The sequence below is a fragment of the Rhodnius prolixus genome, unplaced genomic scaffold (assembly GCF_049639745.1).
Source record: "Rhodnius prolixus isolate KJV_2025 unplaced genomic scaffold, Rpr scaffold_10, whole genome shotgun sequence".
Lineage (NCBI taxonomy): Eukaryota > Metazoa > Arthropoda > Insecta > Hemiptera > Reduviidae > Rhodnius > Rhodnius prolixus.
In genome coordinates, this window is record NW_027411615.1 from 18,566,044 (window position 1) to 18,588,036 (window position 21,993).

Consider the following 21,993-nt stretch of genomic DNA (forward strand, 5'->3'; position numbering starts at 1 on the left):
ACCAGAAAGGGGCTAAGTTTGGTCCAAGTTTGAATGAATCTCTGCGGTGACTGCCTAGGAAATTACAGAAAATTCCAAAAGGTTTCTGCACAACAGTACTATCAATTATTTGATAAAAGAATTCCAAATCGAATTTTGGTTAAACATTTCATACTCATAAATAATAGTGAACAGATGTAAATAACAATTCATTGAAACGGCACTTAAGTAGCGAACCTAATTTTTTTCCCTCAACCTAATAACTGTATTCAGATAAATTTTGAGCATAGTCTCGTAAAACTGTTTTTTTTTTTTTTTTTTTTTTTTTTTTTTTTTTTTTTTTTTTTTGGCATTGGCTTCCGCCATACAGCCAGCATCGTCTAGGTGCTTATCACTAGAATATCACTCACTCTCCATTCTTACCTACAAATACATTCGCTTCACACATTCATCATTCTACTATATACTGCTATTTACATAAACTGCTGCTAATGGATGGAGCAGTACTCTGTGCTCCTGCCATCCTTATAGCTTAACCAAAATTAAAATCACGTAATCCTTCTCTAAGCATTTTCTTCCATTCATTCTAATTCGGCTATAGCTTTTAAATACATTCATATTTCATTGCTAGCTCTGCTATCGACTTAAGCACATAAATGTTGGTGGAGAATATAATGTCTTCGTAGCGAAATGGTGCATCTAAATACCTGTATATATCGTCAAACATTCGTTTCCTTTCTACCACATAACGTGGACATATCATTATTACATGTTTGAAATCCTCCTCCTCATTGCAATCTACGCAAAGAGGAAACTATGTTTATTGAAGGCATCAATCAGAAAAAGTAACTGAAAATAAAAATTAACCTATATTTATAACGTTCAATGAACAAAAATTTAATTCCAAGTACAAAATTAAATAAAATAATTTACAACTGTACATATATTTACATAGACATATCATTTATTTATTCTTATTGTTATTAATATTTCATTTTTTAAATAAAGTTCACTTTCAAGACTGAATTTTACGATTATGAGATAAATTCAGAAAAGAAAGCAAATATATATTTATTTCATTTAATGATATTTTATTCGCAGTCTTCGTTTCTTAATACAATTTATGTACAATGGTATCAATCGAAATTGCCTTTAAGACAATTCAAGAAATGTTTATATTATATCTTATAAAAATTAATTATGTACATAATAGTTTCTCTACAGTGATGTTAATTGCTTTAAGACAACAGTTTTTTTTAATTTTTAAATACAATAATTACAATACTAATCTATAAATTTCTTCTGAATATTTACAAACGTCTTTCTTTAATTATAATCACAAATAAAAACATATTAAACTAAGTTTATATTATAAATATCACACACTCCCAATGATTTATTAATTTTATTGGAAGTAAAATACAAAAATAATGGCCGTATCAATAACCTTTACCGACAAAATACAGCTTTAACGATAACTTTTCAGATGTGGTATATTCTGTCATACAGCTTATTCTACGTTTTCCCTGATTAGTTGCTCTTTAAATATTAAGACAAGGGAGAAATATGGAAAATCAACTTTCCATAACTGAATATTTCTTGAGCACATTTTTATGATACTGAAAAGCGAATGCAATTATTTCGTTGTGGACGGATAGTTTCCTGATTTTTTTTTATAGATGGTTAATGCTTTAATCTTAATTTCGTTCAGAAATGATGGGTAAAGCATGTAAAGGAACATGAAACACATTTTGGTCTAATTTTTATCTATTCATTTATATGGAATTACTGTTTGATTTGTTGATATTTATCAAGATATAGCATGCTGCTATATTAGCTGCTTAGGCTTGCTTCAGGCCCCCTTTTTTTGGTAAAGTGGCTGTGCTACAAATCACAAACTCGTAAGATTACAGGTTACGCTATTACAGTGTCCCGGTTGTCGCTCTTCAATTTTAAACAAACCATCAAGGAAGTATTTTTTGTGTTTCAGCCGATCTTCTTCATAGTAGTATTTCTTTCTACATAACGAATAATATTCATTACATACTAACATTTAACTTCCCATTTTGTAACAAGTAATTATGTTAATACATACTGTAGTGAAATACACTACAGTAGCAGCGAGTGGTGGGGGCCTCTGTGGAGGGGGAAGGCCCCAACAAGCAGTGGAGCTAGCTAGAGAGTAGGAGTGAGTGAGTCAGCGCTGTGTGAGAGACAGGTGCGAGTGTAGACCGTCTCGCTTAGCTAAATTGATTTCTAAAGGGCCCTTTACTGGACTATCGCCATCCCTATTCAGGTGAAAGGAAGTACCGCAGGTGAGCTAGCTTTGTGTGGCGGTATTGGTGTTCCCTTCCCCTCCCCTACACGGGGCATCGACGGCCTACTTGGTGGAAGACGGGGCGGCTCAGCTACAACTAACAATACAAGAGTGTGACCGGCTAAAACTCATATTTATGTTAATAGTAATTAGTATAAAGAAGATTGTATATAATTGTATTGAGTGTAAGTGTGTGTATATGTACCGTGTGTATGTGGGAGTACGCATGTGAGTGAGTGTGCTCGTGCGTATGTGTGTATATAGTATACTTAGCGTAGAGGAAGTTGTTTGATGTTTATTTTAAACAGTTACTTATTTTGGTGATATTTTCCTTTGAGAATCATAAGACAAAGATAGTTACTTTCTGTTATTATTTGTATTATTTCTATTACTTGTATTATTTCTGTTATTTGTAACGATAGGAAATATATCTTTTATTTTGTGAACCTAACTCTGTGATTAACCACCCCCTTTCCCATAACCTAACATAACATTGGTGTCAGGTGTGGGGTCTGGCCGTGTAGTAGTAGTAGTGGCCAGCGTAACTAGGCGGAGAGGGGAGAGCTCCCAGTAGCGCGCGCCTCGCGCGTACTTAGTTTTGTAACGAAGCGTCCTAGGGCGATTTTAGCATCAAATTTGAATTTAGGGGGCCCCTAGATAAATAAATAAATTAAAAAAAAAAAAAAAAAAAAAAAAAAAAAAAAAAATTAACTTTGCAACGGTTTAGTGTAGACCTATCATGTGAGGTATCATTGGAATTGTCTGATCGAGCTCTAGGTGAATATGAGCAAATTACTAGCGTCTATCTAGAAATAAAAATATAAAAAAAAAAAAAAAAAAAAAAAAATATATATAAAAAATAATAAATAAATAAAAAAAAAAAAAAAGATTTTTTTTTACTAATATGCCAACCGATGGGAAACCAGTAGTTCCAACTGGTGCGATGGGCACTAGCACGGTGACTGAGGACGTAAGAAAAAAGGATTTATCTTTACAGGCTATGCTCAGACCATGGGACGGAAGTGTGTTAGGGGATCCTGTGGAGCGTTTCCTTAATAATGTTGAAATGGTGACCGCCATCTAGGACTGTTTACCGAGCCCGGCAGAGAAGGGTGTCGTCTACCCGTGTTCCACAAAATTGAGACTGATGGCGGCCCGATAGTGAAACGCCCTTACCGCGTGCCATTCCATCAGAGGGAAGTGGTGAAGGGTCACCTAGAAAGTATGCTGGGAAAGGGTATCATTACCCCATCCAACAGCCCCTGGTCGGCACCCGTAGTCTTGGTGCCCAAGAAGAGTGCCGATGGGACGAAGCAGTACAGATTCTGTACGGATTTCAGGGGCCTAAACAAAATCACGAAGCCCGACGCCTACCCTCTGCCATTAATAGTAGAAACTTTAGAGTCGCTGGGGAAGTGCAAATACTTCACTACCCTTGATCTCGCGTGTGGCTACCACCAGATCCCGATAAGGCCCGAGGATTGTGAAAAAACGGCTTTCTCTACAGTAGGGGGCCACTTTGAGTACAAGAAGATGGCCTTTGGATTGATGAACGCACCAGCCACATTCCAACGGCTAATGGATCAGCTGCTAGCGCAAATGAAGGGTGAGGAATGTCTAATTTATCTAGACGATATTATTATATTCTCGGCCACGTTGGAGGAGCACTGCCAGCGACTAAGTCGGGTACTGGAGCGTTTAAGGGACGCTAATTTAAAACTGCGTCTGGAGAAGTGCCACTTCGTGCAATCGAGAGTAAAATATTTGGGCCACCTAGTTACCTCCGAGGGAATCAAACCCGACCCAGAGAAAATCGTAGCAATCCGCAAGTATGCATTACCAAAGAACGCGAAGGAGGTCAAAGGGTTCTTAGGATTGGCTGGATATTATCGTAGGTTCATTCCTAACTTTTCAGATCTAGCCAAACCTTTAACTGCGCTTCTTCGTAAGAATGTTCCCTTTCATTGGGGGGAGGAGCAGAAGGATAGCTTTGAAACCCTCCGGGAAGCTCTTTGTTCCACAGCAGTCTTAGCGTATCCGGACTTCAAGGAGCCCTTTGTTCTGGCAACGGATGCGTCCGGAGTTGCCCTAGGGGCCGTTTTGTCCCAGGTTCAGGAGGAAATGGAAAGGCCGATAGCGTACGCAAGTCGCCAGTTAAATGAGGCCGAAAGAAAATACTCCGCTACTGAGAGGGAGGTGTTGGCCGTGATATGGGCGGTGGGTCAATTCAGATGCTATTTACTGGGGCGACAGTTCAAGTTAATTACTGATCATTCTGCGATTCAGTGGATGCTAAATCTGAGGGATCCGTCGGCACGTCTCACGAAGTGGGCACTGAAATTAATGGAGTATAATTATCAGGTAATCCACCGGCCTGGGGCACAACATAAAAACGCCGATGCTCTCAGTCGCTCCGTAGGAGGGGTGGACTCAAGTCCGGGAGAGTTTCCCACGGAAAGTGTATTGGCCCAGGAACAAGAGAAAGACGAATGGTGTCGCAATTTTGCCCTCTCCAGACCTAACCAAGTGCAGAAGGGGCCGAATGGGTTGTTGTATTTCACAGATGGGGAAAGCGACAGCGAGAAATGGCGAGTGGCAGTTCCCAAAGCATTAAGAGCCCACATCCTGTTTATGCTCCACGATACACCATGGTCCGGGCACCCGGGGATGGAAAGAACCTTTTCTAGAGTCCGTAGATGGTTCTATTGGCCAAACTTGCGTAGGGATGTAGAGAATTACTGCAGAAATTGTGTGCTATGTACGGAGCGAAAGACCCCCAGCGGATTAACGGCACCTTTAGGAGAGCCCTTCGAAGCAACATGTCCATTTGAGCAAGTGTCCTTAGACATTGTGGGCCCTCTCCCTCTAACCAAACAGGGCAATCGCTTTCTCTTAACATTCATCGATAACTTTAGCAGATACGCGGAGGCAGTGCCCTTAAGAGAGCAGAGCGCTGAGGCGACGGCACGAGCCTTTGTGCGGGAAATTGTACTCAGACATGGAACACCCAGAAGGCTTCTAACCGATCAAGGAACGAATTTTACGTCGGGGGTATTCAAAGCCATGTGCCGCATGCTCCAAATAAAGAAGCTGCAAACTACCGCTTATCACCCCCAATGTAACGGATTAGTAGAACGGTTTCATAGAACACTAATCGACGAAATCTCCTTCTTTGTGCGAAGGGATGGAAAGGATTGGGATCAGTGGTTGCCTTTTGCTCTGATGGCCTATAGGTCGACGCCGCATACATCTACCGGGTATAGCCCACATTTTCTGTTATATGGGAAGGAACTAGAAATTCCGTTTGAATGCCCCTTGGATTTGACCGTATACTCAGGCGGGGTAGAAGAATACGTTCGGGACTGGCAAAAGAGAATGGACATGGCATTGCAGAGTGCCTGGGCAACTATGAAAGACGCAAGGGAAAAGCGTGCCGAGTATTTTAATGCGGGAAAATCGTTAAGGGAATTCAACGTGGGACAACGTGTTTATTTGTTCGAGCCGGCCACCCCAGTCGGACATGCTAGGAAGTTTAGGAGACCATGGACGGGCCCACACACGGTAGTACATAGAAAATCTCCGTGGGACTACCAAATTTCCTTAAGGAAGGGGGGATTCGTCGTTGTCCACGCTAATCGCCTCAAAGCGGCAGCACCCGACGAGGATAACCCGGAAGGGAATGGGTGTAATTTGGAGGAACCTCATAATATTGGTGATCCGGTGGGCGAAAATGATATCGAAATAAACAGGGAGAATATGGCGGTCGGCGGGGGATCAGGGGACGAGGATGAGTTCCGCCAAATAACCATCGCGAGGGAACAACCCAGCGGGGCGGACACTGATGACATTGAAGCTAGGGCTGCACTGGACGAGGATACCGTGTGTCCGGACGTCTCAGATTGGGAGGTCCGCGATTTTCGGGATCAAACGTGGGCACCAGACCTGAATGAATCTGATACTCTTTTAATTCCGCGGTCACCATATGGGTTACGAAATGCCGCAACGATACCGCCGGAGGTACGGATCAATGCAAGGCCGCGACGTCGCGGAGAGCGATCATCGGGGGCGGAAAGCTTGCACGGAGGGGAACTGGCCAGCCTTGCCGATGAGGGTGATACCAACTATTCCTCTTAGTAGAGAGCAACCCTTCCTTTTTATTCCGTCTGGCTGAAATGTAAATTTGAAATAGGTAGGCAAGAAAGAAATTTAGAGGAAGACTTGTACCAACAGTGGGAGGAATCAACACGCCCCGTAGGAGACCTGAAACAGAAGAGTATCCCCGGCGTCATCCGGAGAAGCACCGCTAAGAAGATTCGAGGGGAACATGTTTCACTTTTCTAAAAGGGGAAGTGATGTAGTGAAATACACTACAGTAGCAGCGAGTGGTGGGGGCCTCTGTGGAGGGGGAAGGCCCCAACAAGCAGTGGAGCTAGCTAGAGAGTAGGAGTGAGTGAGTCAGCGCTGTGTGAGAGACAGGTGCGAGTGTAGACCGTCTCGCTTAGCTAAATTGATTTCTAAAGGGCCCTTTACTGGACTATCGCCATCCCTATTCAGGTGAAAGGAAGTACCGCAGGTGAGCTAGCTTTGTGTGGCGGTATTGGTGTTCCCTTCCCCTCCCCTACACGGGGCATCGACGGCCTACTTGGTGGAAGACGGGGCGGCTCAGCTACAACTAACAATACAAGAGTGTGACCGGCTAAAACTCATATTTATGTTAATAGTAATTAGTATAAAGAAGATTGTATATAATTGTATTGAGTGTAAGTGTGTGTATATGTACCGTGTGTATGTGGGAGTACGCATGTGAGTGAGTGTGCTCGTGCGTATGTGTGTATATAGTATACTTAGCGTAGAGGAAGTTGTTTGATGTTTATTTTAAACAGTTACTTATTTTGGTGATATTTTCCTTTGAGAATCATAAGACAAAGATAGTTACTTTCTGTTATTATTTGTATTATTTCTATTACTTGTATTATTTCTGTTATTTGTAACGATAGGAAATATATCTTTTATTTTGTGAACCTAACTCTGTGATTAACCACCCCCTTTCCCATAACCTAACATAACATTGGTGTCAGGTGTGGGGTCTGGCCGTGTAGTAGTAGTAGTGGCCAGCGTAACTAGGCGGAGAGGGGAGAGCTCCCAGTAGCGCGCGCCTCGCGCGTACTTAGTTTTGTAACGAAGCGTCCTAGGGCGATTTTAGCATCAAATTTGAATTTAGGGGGCCCCTAGATAAATAAATAAATTAAAAAAAAAAAAAAAAAAAAAAAAAAAAAAAAAAATTAACTTTGCAACGGTTTAGTGTAGACCTATCATGTGAGGTATCATTGGAATTGTCTGATCGAGCTCTAGGTGAATATGAGCAAATTACTAGCGTCTATCTAGAAATAAAAATATAAAAAAAAAAAAAAAAAAAAAAAAATATATATAAAAAATAATAAATAAATAAAAAAAAAAAAAAAGATTTTTTTTTACTAATATGCCAACCGATGGGAAACCAGTAGTTCCAACTGGTGCGATGGGCACTAGCACGGTGACTGAGGACGTAAGAAAAAAGGATTTATCTTTACAGGCTATGCTCAGACCATGGGACGGAAGTGTGTTAGGGGATCCTGTGGAGCGTTTCCTTAATAATGTTGAAATGGTGACCGCCATCTAGGACTGTTTACCGAGCCCGGCAGAGAAGGGTGTCGTCTACCCGTGTTCCACAAAATTGAGACTGATGGCGGCCCGATAGTGAAACGCCCTTACCGCGTGCCATTCCATCAGAGGGAAGTGGTGAAGGGTCACCTAGAAAGTATGCTGGGAAAGGGTATCATTACCCCATCCAACAGCCCCTGGTCGGCACCCGTAGTCTTGGTGCCCAAGAAGAGTGCCGATGGGACGAAGCAGTACAGATTCTGTACGGATTTCAGGGGCCTAAACAAAATCACGAAGCCCGACGCCTACCCTCTGCCATTAATAGTAGAAACTTTAGAGTCGCTGGGGAAGTGCAAATACTTCACTACCCTTGATCTCGCGTGTGGCTACCACCAGATCCCGATAAGGCCCGAGGATTGTGAAAAAACGGCTTTCTCTACAGTAGGGGGCCACTTTGAGTACAAGAAGATGGCCTTTGGATTGATGAACGCACCAGCCACATTCCAACGGCTAATGGATCAGCTGCTAGCGCAAATGAAGGGTGAGGAATGTCTAATTTATCTAGACGATATTATTATATTCTCGGCCACGTTGGAGGAGCACTGCCAGCGACTAAGTCGGGTACTGGAGCGTTTAAGGGACGCTAATTTAAAACTGCGTCTGGAGAAGTGCCACTTCGTGCAATCGAGAGTAAAATATTTGGGCCACCTAGTTACCTCCGAGGGAATCAAACCCGACCCAGAGAAAATCGTAGCAATCCGCAAGTATGCATTACCAAAGAACGCGAAGGAGGTCAAAGGGTTCTTAGGATTGGCTGGATATTATCGTAGGTTCATTCCTAACTTTTCAGATCTAGCCAAACCTTTAACTGCGCTTCTTCGTAAGAATGTTCCCTTTCATTGGGGGGAGGAGCAGAAGGATAGCTTTGAAACCCTCCGGGAAGCTCTTTGTTCCACAGCAGTCTTAGCGTATCCGGACTTCAAGGAGCCCTTTGTTCTGGCAACGGATGCGTCCGGAGTTGCCCTAGGGGCCGTTTTGTCCCAGGTTCAGGAGGAAATGGAAAGGCCGATAGCGTACGCAAGTCGCCAGTTAAATGAGGCCGAAAGAAAATACTCCGCTACTGAGAGGGAGGTGTTGGCCGTGATATGGGCGGTGGGTCAATTCAGATGCTATTTACTGGGGCGACAGTTCAAGTTAATTACTGATCATTCTGCGATTCAGTGGATGCTAAATCTGAGGGATCCGTCGGCACGTCTCACGAAGTGGGCACTGAAATTAATGGAGTATAATTATCAGGTAATCCACCGGCCTGGGGCACAACATAAAAACGCCGATGCTCTCAGTCGCTCCGTAGGAGGGGTGGACTCAAGTCCGGGAGAGTTTCCCACGGAAAGTGTATTGGCCCAGGAACAAGAGAAAGACGAATGGTGTCGCAATTTTGCCCTCTCCAGACCTAACCAAGTGCAGAAGGGGCCGAATGGGTTGTTGTATTTCACAGATGGGGAAAGCGACAGCGAGAAATGGCGAGTGGCAGTTCCCAAAGCATTAAGAGCCCACATCCTGTTTATGCTCCACGATACACCATGGTCCGGGCACCCGGGGATGGAAAGAACCTTTTCTAGAGTCCGTAGATGGTTCTATTGGCCAAACTTGCGTAGGGATGTAGAGAATTACTGCAGAAATTGTGTGCTATGTACGGAGCGAAAGACCCCCAGCGGATTAACGGCACCTTTAGGAGAGCCCTTCGAAGCAACATGTCCATTTGAGCAAGTGTCCTTAGACATTGTGGGCCCTCTCCCTCTAACCAAACAGGGCAATCGCTTTCTCTTAACATTCATCGATAACTTTAGCAGATACGCGGAGGCAGTGCCCTTAAGAGAGCAGAGCGCTGAGGCGACGGCACGAGCCTTTGTGCGGGAAATTGTACTCAGACATGGAACACCCAGAAGGCTTCTAACCGATCAAGGAACGAATTTTACGTCGGGGGTATTCAAAGCCATGTGCCGCATGCTCCAAATAAAGAAGCTGCAAACTACCGCTTATCACCCCCAATGTAACGGATTAGTAGAACGGTTTCATAGAACACTAATCGACGAAATCTCCTTCTTTGTGCGAAGGGATGGAAAGGATTGGGATCAGTGGTTGCCTTTTGCTCTGATGGCCTATAGGTCGACGCCGCATACATCTACCGGGTATAGCCCACATTTTCTGTTATATGGGAAGGAACTAGAAATTCCGTTTGAATGCCCCTTGGATTTGACCGTATACTCAGGCGGGGTAGAAGAATACGTTCGGGACTGGCAAAAGAGAATGGACATGGCATTGCAGAGTGCCTGGGCAACTATGAAAGACGCAAGGGAAAAGCGTGCCGAGTATTTTAATGCGGGAAAATCGTTAAGGGAATTCAACGTGGGACAACGTGTTTATTTGTTCGAGCCGGCCACCCCAGTCGGACATGCTAGGAAGTTTAGGAGACCATGGACGGGCCCACACACGGTAGTACATAGAAAATCTCCGTGGGACTACCAAATTTCCTTAAGGAAGGGGGGATTCGTCGTTGTCCACGCTAATCGCCTCAAAGCGGCAGCACCCGACGAGGATAACCCGGAAGGGAATGGGTGTAATTTGGAGGAACCTCATAATATTGGTGATCCGGTGGGCGAAAATGATATCGAAATAAACAGGGAGAATATGGCGGTCGGCGGGGGATCAGGGGACGAGGATGAGTTCCGCCAAATAACCATCGCGAGGGAACAACCCAGCGGGGCGGACACTGATGACATTGAAGCTAGGGCTGCACTGGACGAGGATACCGTGTGTCCGGACGTCTCAGATTGGGAGGTCCGCGATTTTCGGGATCAAACGTGGGCACCAGACCTGAATGAATCTGATACTCTTTTAATTCCGCGGTCACCATATGGGTTACGAAATGCCGCAACGATACCGCCGGAGGTACGGATCAATGCAAGGCCGCGACGTCGCGGAGAGCGATCATCGGGGGCGGAAAGCTTGCACGGAGGGGAACTGGCCAGCCTTGCCGATGAGGGTGATACCAACTATTCCTCTTAGTAGAGAGCAACCCTTCCTTTTTATTCCGTCTGGCTGAAATGTAAATTTGAAATAGGTAGGCAAGAAAGAAATTTAGAGGAAGACTTGTACCAACAGTGGGAGGAATCAACACGCCCCGTAGGAGACCTGAAACAGAAGAGTATCCCCGGCGTCATCCGGAGAAGCACCGCTAAGAAGATTCGAGGGGAACATGTTTCACTTTTCTAAAAGGGGAAGTGATGTAGTGAAATACACTACAGTAGCAGCGAGTGGTGGGGGCCTCTGTGGAGGGGGAAGGCCCCAACAAGCAGTGGAGCTAGCTAGAGAGTAGGAGTGAGTGAGTCAGCGCTGTGTGAGAGACAGGTGCGAGTGTAGACCGTCTCGCTTAGCTAAATTGATTTCTAAAGGGCCCTTTACTGGACTATCGCCATCCCTATTCAGGTGAAAGGAAGTACCGCAGGTGAGCTAGCTTTGTGTGGCGGTATTGGTGTTCCCTTCCCCTCCCCTACACGGGGCATCGACGGCCTACTTGGTGGAAGACGGGGCGGCTCAGCTACAACTAACAATACAAGAGTGTGACCGGCTAAAACTCATATTTATGTTAATAGTAATTAGTATAAAGAAGATTGTATATAATTGTATTGAGTGTAAGTGTGTGTATATGTACCGTGTGTATGTGGGAGTACGCATGTGAGTGAGTGTGCTCGTGCGTATGTGTGTATATAGTATACTTAGCGTAGAGGAAGTTGTTTGATGTTTATTTTAAACAGTTACTTATTTTGGTGATATTTTCCTTTGAGAATCATAAGACAAAGATAGTTACTTTCTGTTATTATTTGTATTATTTCTATTACTTGTATTATTTCTGTTATTTGTAACGATAGGAAATATATCTTTTATTTTGTGAACCTAACTCTGTGATTAACCACCCCCTTTCCCATAACCTAACATAACAATACCAAAATCAAATTTACTCATATTAACCATATATTATTTTTTTAAATTTGAATTCACTTTACAAATTTTTCCAGTGCAGAGTGTTTTATTTATTTAATCAAAACATTTAGACGAGAAGCGTATTGTTGCTGTTCTTGCAACATTAGACCCCAGGTTTGCGGAGGTTCTTTCTGGGACTTTCTGGCCAACTCTCGTAGAGTCTACATTCTATGATGTCCTCGAGTGATTTTGTATCCAACATTTTCCTTAAATTAAATTTTTCAAAGAGATGGTGACAGAAAATTACAAGTTCACTTCAGAGAAGTGCGCTTTGGTCCGTTGTATGCACTCCGGATCTGCCACTGAATTAGTTCAAAGTTCTGCGTTTTAGAAATGAAATTCAACGCCCAAAAGAAGTAACTACCCTGAAACTTCTAATTTGTTAAAACCTTTCAGAGTTACACTATGAATTTATCTACAAATAAAGTCAGATGAAAGCCCATTTGAGGAACTTCCATTTTTATATATTATTTGTACATTTTAAACGATTAACATCGTATAATCTTTGAAAATACAAACCATAAAATGCAATAACGTTTCAAACACTACTTTGCTCTAAGATATCACTTTTCTTGGTAAAATGTTTTATTTAGTTATTTTTTTTAATTCTTCAAGGACACTTCCGCAGCTTTCACTCGTAACTGCTCTTAAACTACCTAATTTAACATTCCTTATCGATGGTTAAAACTGGTGATAATCGTTTCTAGACATGGACAGTGTTGCCAGCTTTTATTTCAACTCAACCTTAGCCCATAGGAGTTTTGGAAACAACTTAAGTTCTGTTACTAACAGAATCAACTTTCTTTGTAAAATCAACCTATATTCAATGCCAAAGATCTAGAAACTATTAATATACTACCGAGAAAACCTTTGAAATTTAACAAAGCATTCATAGGTAATTATTTCTAAACTAAATGTTTACATTGCAGTCTCTAATGGTTGACTTTTACTTAAAGGTTGACTTTTACTTAATGGTTGAAAAGATGACATATCTTCTGTAAAGTTTCCATTGTCAAAGCACGAATCCAAAAGTGTTTCAGATTGAGCTCTGGCAGATGCTGGTGGAAAAGAATCATCAAGATTTGTCTCTAAGATCGTTGAACTCTTTGGACGTTCATAATACTCCTGCAACAATTTTTTCATTAATAATTTGATTGCATTTAAATAATTCATCATTATTTTATCTATTTATTTTAATATAAAAAATACTATCTATCTAAACAAAGTCAATGGTTGAAAATTATTGCACTATAACTACTTACTTGCGGGTAATCAGATTTACTCATCATATCTGCAGTAGAATCAGTCATACCCAGACTTGTATTAAGGGGCAGAGTGGAAGAATTATTCAAATAATCGTCTGTTGATTGCCAGGTGCTATTATCTTGAGAAGCAAAAGTTGAGTTATCCCGAAAACCTAAAAAGAGAAAGGAATAAAATAAAATAATAATAACAGTAAGTTTATATAAGAAAACATACCATTGTTCGTATTTATCAACGTGTGTTACCGAGTAGTTGTAATAAAACTCACGAATTTACTTTTTTTATTGCTAAGTTTCTTTTTGTAATTTTTGTTTTTCACGAATATAATTTAGTGCGGGTTTTCTCTTGTGAATTATTTTTATTTTGTTTAATTAGCAGAAGAAAAAGAAGAAAATTCTAGGTTTTTTAACCAGTTTCAAAACTATCAACGCTTAAATTAGTGATATAAAAAGATCAACAGTGGTAGATCTACAACTGATGCATTGGTCCATTTAACAAAACTAATTTTAACATCTGAATTAAAAGATGGAATTATAACAGCTCAAGTATTCAAACAAAAAATAATAGTACCAAGTTCTTATAAGCCTCAATTAATTAATTTTTATTTAAAATTTCACTTTATATGATTAAGATTTTGAAATTCGCTTGTTACTCACAAATACCTTGATTTTTATAAGAGAGTTCGTAGTTAGGATTAATAGCTTCAGTGGTGGCAGGATTATGAGCTTCATAAATATCATAGCTCTGTGCATCTTCCTCATTTGAAGAATTAAACTGAGATTTCTCTATGCTATCCATACTTCCGGACATCTTTTTGTAATCACTATTCTTATTAAAATTTGGTGACGATTGATTGCTCTGAAATATTTTTTTTTTCCATAAATGACTTTACTACAGATATAAAAGAAATTTAATCATATTAACAATAACGGTAACAAAGGCATTTGCTAACCGCAGCTGGTACACCTCTTCTATATCCAGCGCCTTCACTAAATGCGTGAGTAGATCCAACAGATCTCAAAGAATGCAAGGATTGCCGTATACTATTTCTTCTTTCCAGTCTTTCAGCACGACGTTTCCTCGATTTTCCCATCCAAAATATAAGCAACAAACCAATCAAAACCACAGCCAACAAAACACTTCCAATCATAGCTATTGCAACAATATCCGTTTGCCAGCTCAGGGCGTCTATAATTACTTTAGGATCTATAAGAGATATCAAAACATTATAATTTTAGTTTTATTTACAAATAGAGTATGGGCTAACTCACTAAAAGCAATCATTATAATTAATATTTTAATAACAAAAATGAATCATTATAAACTCACTTACCCATCTCACATATAAAAGGATTTAATCGTTTACAATTGTCAATCTCTATTCTTTGAAATGTGAAAACTGTGCACTGATTAATTTTGTCTATATGCTGTACCCACACCCGGTGGTAAAATTGATAAGTTTCTTGCTGTCTGCGCAAAAACTTATAAAGTTCCAAATAATTTCCCATAACGTAAGGCATTGAAGAGTTTGTACTCTGAAACAAGAAAACAAAACTCAAAAAACAAAAATACTTCTTAAAGAATTTTGTTAACAACAATTTTTCCACAAAATTTCTGCAAGCTAAGTATTTATTTTAATTAAATTAGATATTGAGCTTGCAGATATCTCATGTCATTTACAAAGGACTCAGAGTGTCGGAGTCAGATAGAATGAAAAAAGTTATCAACTAGCAATAATAGTTTTCAACAGGCGTCAAGGTTATAGGCTAGACCCGCAATGTTAAGAAGTATTGTTGGTTCGATTCCCCAGTCTAGGCCATGGATTTTATTTAATGTTTAATATGAGACAAGTTTGCTAATCGCCTCCGCCCCACGACTCTTAATTAGGTAGTTGGACGTAAAGTCCGCCTGAAAAAATTAGGCAATACTTTGTTTTTACTTAGAATAACAATTTTTTTTTACGACCGAAACGAACTATCTGTTTTATTTATTTATTTTTTTATTGTAGACACATTTATTAAAAAATTAGCATATTATCAGAGAAAATAAAAACAAAGAAAACTTTCTTTTAACATATTTTGACTAAAACTTTTAAATATCAACGAATTGAGGATCTAGGACAAAGGTTCTCAACGTTTTTTGTATCACGGGGGCATTTGAGATTGAAGAAAATAGTGGCGGGCTTAATGGGATTTGAAAGAAAAATAAATTGAAAATATAATCATGATAGTGATCAGAATTTAGCGAGTTTCCTAAGCAATAATTTGAAAATTAAAGTAACTTTCAATTTTCTTTAATTTTTTTTTTTTTTTTTTTTTTTTTTTTTTTTTTTTTTCATAATTTTAAGACTGGTGTGGCAGAGGACAGAAGGCTGGGAACCCCCGATCTAGGGTATATAATTATTTTGCATAATAATAAAAATATTTGTTTTTTCTATGCAAAAGTCCAAGTGCCTAAAACTTCAAATATAAATACGATGTATATATTTTCTTAAGGAAAAAATAAACAAAAATTAAATATTTTTATCCAGTAGGCTTGAAAAATTGGAAAAAAGAAAATATTAAACTTACTCTGCAAAAACTTCTAGCTTGCAAAAATGACATTGGTGCTCCAATAAATATGTAACAAGTATCTCCAACTAAATTCCACCCAGGTGGACATTTTACATCTAATATTGATTTATTAGTAGTGAGAAAATGTGAAAAATCAACTCCCAGGAGATTGGCTTGATCACTTCGATCTCTTATTCGGCCCATTACGGCTAAAGTCTCATTGTAACCCCAGAAGTTGTGTTTAGCATCTATAGGCGTTTGCAAAACATCTAATCTGTAAAAATTTAGGTAAGAAAATATTAGCTTTTAGTTATTATAAGTGAAATCTTCCAATTCATGAGTGTCGATGCTTTAAAGTAATAAAGTAATACTGCAATAAACTTCACTTACATTGATCTATTAACAGTCATTATTTCATAGTCATTTTCAGGATTGAAGAAAACATTATCAACATAATGTTGACCTGCGGTTCCCGCAACTATTGTGCTGCGATGTTCTCTATCCACAGCTCGATTCCTTAAAATATTGTCATTTTTTAAAGCTGCACTTAATAATTAATTTACTTATGAAAGAATTAAATAAAAAGTTACCAATAAAATCCATTGTGTGCTGTACTCTGATAAATAGGTAATCTTACTCTTTCAAATCCTGAAATTTCTAAATTATTTGAACCTTCATTCTCATAGACGTAGTTGTATGTAAAATTTGAAACGACCTAAAAAAATAATTAATTAGTCCAATTCTTTAATTAATTAACTTTTGCAAATCTATGAAGAATGGCACTTGCCTGTCTCAAGTTAATAGTGTTATGATATCTAGCTGAGTTGTGCGTCCAAAAGTTAGAATATATCGTTACTTGTTGGTAAGGACTGCTCTGTCTTCCCTCAACAAATAAAGCTGGCCTATTTTCATTTTCGGCAAACAAATTATTGTGTATCCAACCTTTCAAAGCTGTAGCGGATCCTCTTGAATCCGCTCGAACATATAGACCTCCTTGGTTTTTTCTTACCAGATTATTCTGAAAAAAATAAATATTCTCTTTATTTAAAACTACTGCTACTCTGGAGCATGAACAAAATATTGCAAATAAACTAACTCTGAAATGTAGATTTTGAGTATTTTGTACGTCCATAAATATTGCGGCTTGGCATGAAGTAAAATTGCCATACATTGCTCGACAATTACTTGTAAACTGATTATATTCCATGGTAAAACGTGGATTAACTTCTCCAGCACTTACATATTGTACTCCACCTCCCATATTTTCCGATATAACAGAATATGATATATTATGTTCTACATCACGATCTGGAATTAATTTAACCAAATCTGTTAGATAGCACAAAAAATGAGAAAGAAGTGATTGTTTTGAATTAGTATCTACGAAAACAATTTTGATCACATAACTTATTCGTATAGAGAAAAATTTTAATAAAATAAAAACTTTATTACTCATAAAATAAAAGTATATTTAATGAATTTAAAGGTATAAAAATAAAGTATATAAGTACGATCAGCACAAACAAAAATGTAGTCGATTAGAGATAAAGCCCTTTGAAACAGCTCGTATTTAGTGAATTCATCCTGTTTTCTTCATTAGAAAACGTGCTTAGTAACCGTCTCAGTCTTAAATGTTACATTTTCTTCAGAAATGAAATTTCGATTAATGTTTAATACCTCTAATCTTTGCTAAATACTCAAAACGTGTATTTTTAGAGATATTCAACTTCAATAATTTTTTTTTTTTGCGATGATGAAATTGCAGTTTCAAACTTAAATTAACAACATAAAAGATAAACAGTCTTACTAAAGCCAATAGCCGAAATTGGTAGGGTGATAATTTCTGCAATAAAACCATAACTTCTTGAAGCTGCGCTAGCTATCAATCTCACACTAAGTCGAGGACTCAGAGTTTTTATAAATTTTTTCTCCACACCAGCAGGCGAATCTCGACCCAATGTAGTTATGAGACGTACAGAATGATTATACAATCCTCCATCGTATAAATCCAGTCGATCAGTCGAATTGAACAAGTTGTACTGAAGAAGCCTGCAAATATTAAGAGCTTCGCAATTAATTGCTCTGTTTTAGATTAACAACAAACTAATTAATCTACCTCTGCTAATGGATGAAAAACCAAAACCGGTCAGAGATACAATAAATATGCGTACTGCGAGAGATACGAGATATACTTTTAATATTTGAAATAGCTAACTTTACTATTACTCACCTAAACCCAAATGGTTTTATCATATAGGCGCTGTAAAATAGTTTAACACAATTAACTGGCGCATTGTCATACACATAATACAAAATTAATCTTTCCTGCACAGCTATCTCTTTGGCAGGATCGCACATGTCTACCAGACTGAACGATCTGTAAGGCAATAGCACTTCTTTAAGAGGACTGAATGAACTTTCTTCACTTTCTCTACCTTCGCCAGTAAGAGAAGCAATATTCACACCAACACCGTAATTATTTTGTATCCTGAAAAAAAAAAATGAAATCAAGATAATGTGAATGAAATCATCTAAATGGAACAGTTATAAATATGTAGGTAAGAGGAAAACGAGAAAATTGAGGTATATTAACTTAAAAACAGTATTTAAAGAGCTATCTAAATCAAAATTAAAATATCAATTCTAAAAGGAATTATATTCTTTTTAAGTTTACGCAGCTGTAAATGATAAAACTGACGGATTTTGTAATTTCTATTTTTATAGAATTAGTTGCGTACACTTCAATTGGAGAAAAAAGAAATGAAGATAATGTGAAGCACTTCTTGATGAACTGATTTACTCCTGTAATACAGAACTGGTTCTTCAGCGAAAACATTAATACTACTATGTTTTCTATTACTTCTTTAACTTTATTGCTGTTTAAAAAAGAAATCAAATTTGTTCATCTTTAAGGAAAACTTGGACAAGAATTCGTACCCTCTGAACCTATTTGTAACGTTCCTCACTAAAAATACTTTTTTTATACATATGAAATAGAATAAACTTACCAACTGAAAAGAAGTTTAACGTTATCAGTTGGTGCAATTAAAGACACTCCATGATCAACAGATCCGGTAAGATTTACATTATTTATTTCTGGTGATCTTGAAATAGCCAGTATAGCTGGAGATTTTTGACTATGTAACAAACCAGCTCCAGTTATATTCACATATTCTAATACACTTTCTCTCCTTATGATCGTACTATGAGTGACAACATCATGGATACGATTTTCATATTCACTTTGTTCGAAATCAGAGTTTGCAAATCTGAAATCAAAATAAACGTCAGGGTGTACTTCTATATTTAGTAAAGAACAACTACAGTTAAGTAATCTAATAAGTTCAGATATAATTGCACACCTAATGCCGCCCCAGTTATTGTACTCTCTCATTGGTTGCCCGCATCTTATGAATACAAATTCGCTATCCCAACTGCAATGATGAATGTGACCATAAACTTGACCATTCAGTCTTACTTCACAGTCTTCCAATCTTGACTCCTCTCCTGCAGATATTGAAAGAGTTGGAGTTAATTATTTACTAAAACAATCTTTACACCATTCGCGTTTGTACCAAATATTTACTGACAAGAAACGAAACTCAGAACAATGAAATACATTTTTAAGAGTTTAGGCATGAAAATAATTTCTTAAATTTTAAATTAATTATACTTTGATGATTCATTATTTCGAAATAGTACGTAAAATGAAGTAAGCTGACATTGCTTCAGCTCAACTTCTATAAAGATTCAGGAATTCAGAAAATGATGGAAAACGCAATGCTAATTAATAGGCTCTAAAATTCTAATGCTGTAAGAATATCAAATATTTCAGAGTAGAATGATATGGAAGCTGAAATAAAAACAAGGTTAGCAGCAGATATTAGGTGTCTATTTGTGATGAAGTCCTGAGATTCAAGTCAATTTCTTGGGGAGCAAAACTTGTGGTTTATAGGATTATTATTAGACCATTGCAACGAATAGAAGTGGATTCTGATTAAGAAGAATGTGATGATCCTGGAAGTTAGGAAAATCCTTAAAAATTTTCGGAATGGGTAAAATGAAAAGAGGTAGTCCTGCAATAACATAAGAGATATCCTAATTATTTTGTAAACTCAACACGTGGCCCATGTAAAAAAAATAAAAACTCGGCCCCATATACAGATCACCAGAAGATTTAGAAAGATACCACGACGAGGATATTTGGATTATTTGTAGGACAAACTCAAGTAATCATTAATGAGAGGACGAAAAAGATAAGAATGGTAAATAATTCTGGAGAAGGGCCGGGCAAAACAGGACTACAATATCGTACAGTATTAGAATTAGGCTAACATCTCTTTAAAATATCTACCTGTACATTGTAATGGTTCATGCCATGACCAAATTCTTGAGATATCGCTGTGATGTAATTCAAATCGCCTAGCATGAGACACATATATATCTAAACTATCTCTCAATAATTGCTTGCAGACAACTTGAGCATTTCTTTCAGAAAACCTTTCATCACACACTGGTACCCATTGGTGCGTGGTTGAATTCCACCTTTCTAGAAAACCCTCTTCTCCAGTGCAGTTCTGTGGTGTGCATAACCGAACAGTTCTGGACAAAAAAAAAATGAACAAATTTAACTTTAATCAGTAAAAAACTTTTAAAAAACTCAGCATTTAGACTTTTTAAAGATCTTATAAACTGATTTTTCCTAATGGTCCCATTAAACAGCTAATCAATAAAAGTATTTAAAATTAAAATCAGATAGAAAGTTTAAGATTTTTTTTTTTTCTGTCACTACTACAATTAATGTGAGGTAGTTTATCCGAAATAATGTAGTTTAAATAAATGCAGAAGGCTGTGGGCATTTCCATTAACGAAAGTTAACTTTATCAACTTCGCACAGGGTCAAAAATATATTATAATGTTCAGGGTGACTGTGATTGGTATCAAATCATGTGTGGGTTCTGCTGATTTGGGTTTTTACATTAGCCAGACAGTTTGAAAAAGCAGAATTTTGTCGCTTCTTTTGCTATTGTTCTCTACATTCAGGAAACGCGACTTTCATGTTCCCCTTAGTCCATAGTGGTTTTGGTTAAATAAAGTTTGCCTTTAAATCTTCAAACTGTGAGTTTATGGAAGTAAAAGTAATAATATTTTAAGATCGCTTGATTTTTTTTTTTTTTTTTTGAGGTAATATCTTAATGGAATTGTTTTTCATTAAAACTGTTATGAGTTCATTTAATACATACATTTAGTACAGTAAAAAAGAAAAGCTATCTTTGGATTTTTAGAAAACTGAGAGTTTTACAATTTTTATAGATAAACTAAAATTTAAAAAATATTTTCTTTATAAACATTTTCTTTTAGAAACAAATTTATTAAAAAATTTTAATAATGGATCAACATACCTTTCTATTAGAGGCAAATTGCTTACTACATTTTGAGAATGAGCTGCTGGCCTCATAATAATTTCTGCTCCTCTAACTCCTCTAGCTATCAACGTTCCCAAAATAAGAAGACCAACTCTTGGAGCAAATTCTAATACAACTCCTGGAGTTAGAGTCAGAGTGACACCAGGCATTACTGTAAGATCTGATGATATGAAGTAAGGATCTCCTAATGGATAAAGTGTAACTGATTCCAAGCATCTTCCAGAAATTTCATTTTCAGAATGAGATGAAAATGGTTGTTCTTTTGGAATCTATGACATAAATATTTTAGACTTTAGCAATTATTTTGTACATATATTTTCCAAAAAGTAAATCTACATTATTTTTATTTTATTTTATTTCATTTTTTGACAGAAAATAAGTTATATTATTTGAAGAAAAAATTTGCTATACTAACAGAAAATGTACTTATTGAAAGTGAGCCTTCAAAGCTATCCTCTACCAAATAAGGGAGATATTCGGCGATAGCATGATCATTCCAATCATCAAAATCAAAGATATCTCTTTTAATTACAGATATATTAGTTACTCCCCACCAGTTTTCTGATACATCTAAAGTTGAGTCCAGTCTAGCGGTTCTAACACCAGCAACCAAACTGTAACGCTGACTATTATCTGATAACAGATTACGTCGTACTCGAACGCGCTGTACTCCATTGAACAAAATTACGCTGGAGATGGTCTAGTCAGAAAATAAACAAACATTTAAAGATCAATAGATGCTAGCACATTTTACCTAAAAGCTATACTAGAA

The 21,993-nt window shown here is 38.0% G+C and overlaps 1 protein-coding gene across 3 annotated transcripts in view; it reads right to left on the reverse strand.

The window, feature by feature from the left end:
• Positions 1-829: 829 nt before the first annotated feature.
• bark (C-type lectin domain-containing protein bark beetle) overlaps positions 830-21,993 on the reverse strand; it is a 68,034-nt gene continuing 46,870 nt past the window's right edge. For 2 of the 3 annotated variants that reach the window (XM_074132951.1, XM_074132953.1), the window contains 17 exons: positions 21,637-21,921; positions 21,198-21,490; positions 20,150-20,397; positions 19,158-19,302; positions 18,804-19,064; positions 18,026-18,283; positions 17,603-17,844; positions 16,892-17,103; positions 16,583-16,813; positions 16,386-16,510; positions 16,186-16,311; positions 15,814-16,069; positions 14,577-14,778; positions 14,196-14,449; positions 13,900-14,101; positions 13,243-13,397; positions 830-13,105 (listed from right to left, as the gene is read on the reverse strand). In XM_074132951.1, coding sequence (XP_073989052.1) covers positions 12,899-13,105; positions 13,243-13,397; positions 13,900-14,101; positions 14,196-14,449; positions 14,577-14,778; positions 15,814-16,069; positions 16,186-16,311; positions 16,386-16,510; positions 16,583-16,813; positions 16,892-17,103; positions 17,603-17,844; positions 18,026-18,283; positions 18,804-19,064; positions 19,158-19,302; positions 20,150-20,397; positions 21,198-21,490; positions 21,637-21,921 — 3,702 coding nt within the window. In that variant the 3' untranslated portion in view covers positions 830-12,898. The remainder of the gene's footprint in view (positions 13,106-13,242; positions 13,398-13,899; positions 14,102-14,195; positions 14,450-14,576; positions 14,779-15,813; positions 16,070-16,185; positions 16,312-16,385; positions 16,511-16,582; positions 16,814-16,891; positions 17,104-17,602; positions 17,845-18,025; positions 18,284-18,803; positions 19,065-19,157; positions 19,303-20,149; positions 20,398-21,197; positions 21,491-21,636; positions 21,922-21,993) is intronic. The other variant, XM_074132952.1, reaches the window with a different exon arrangement.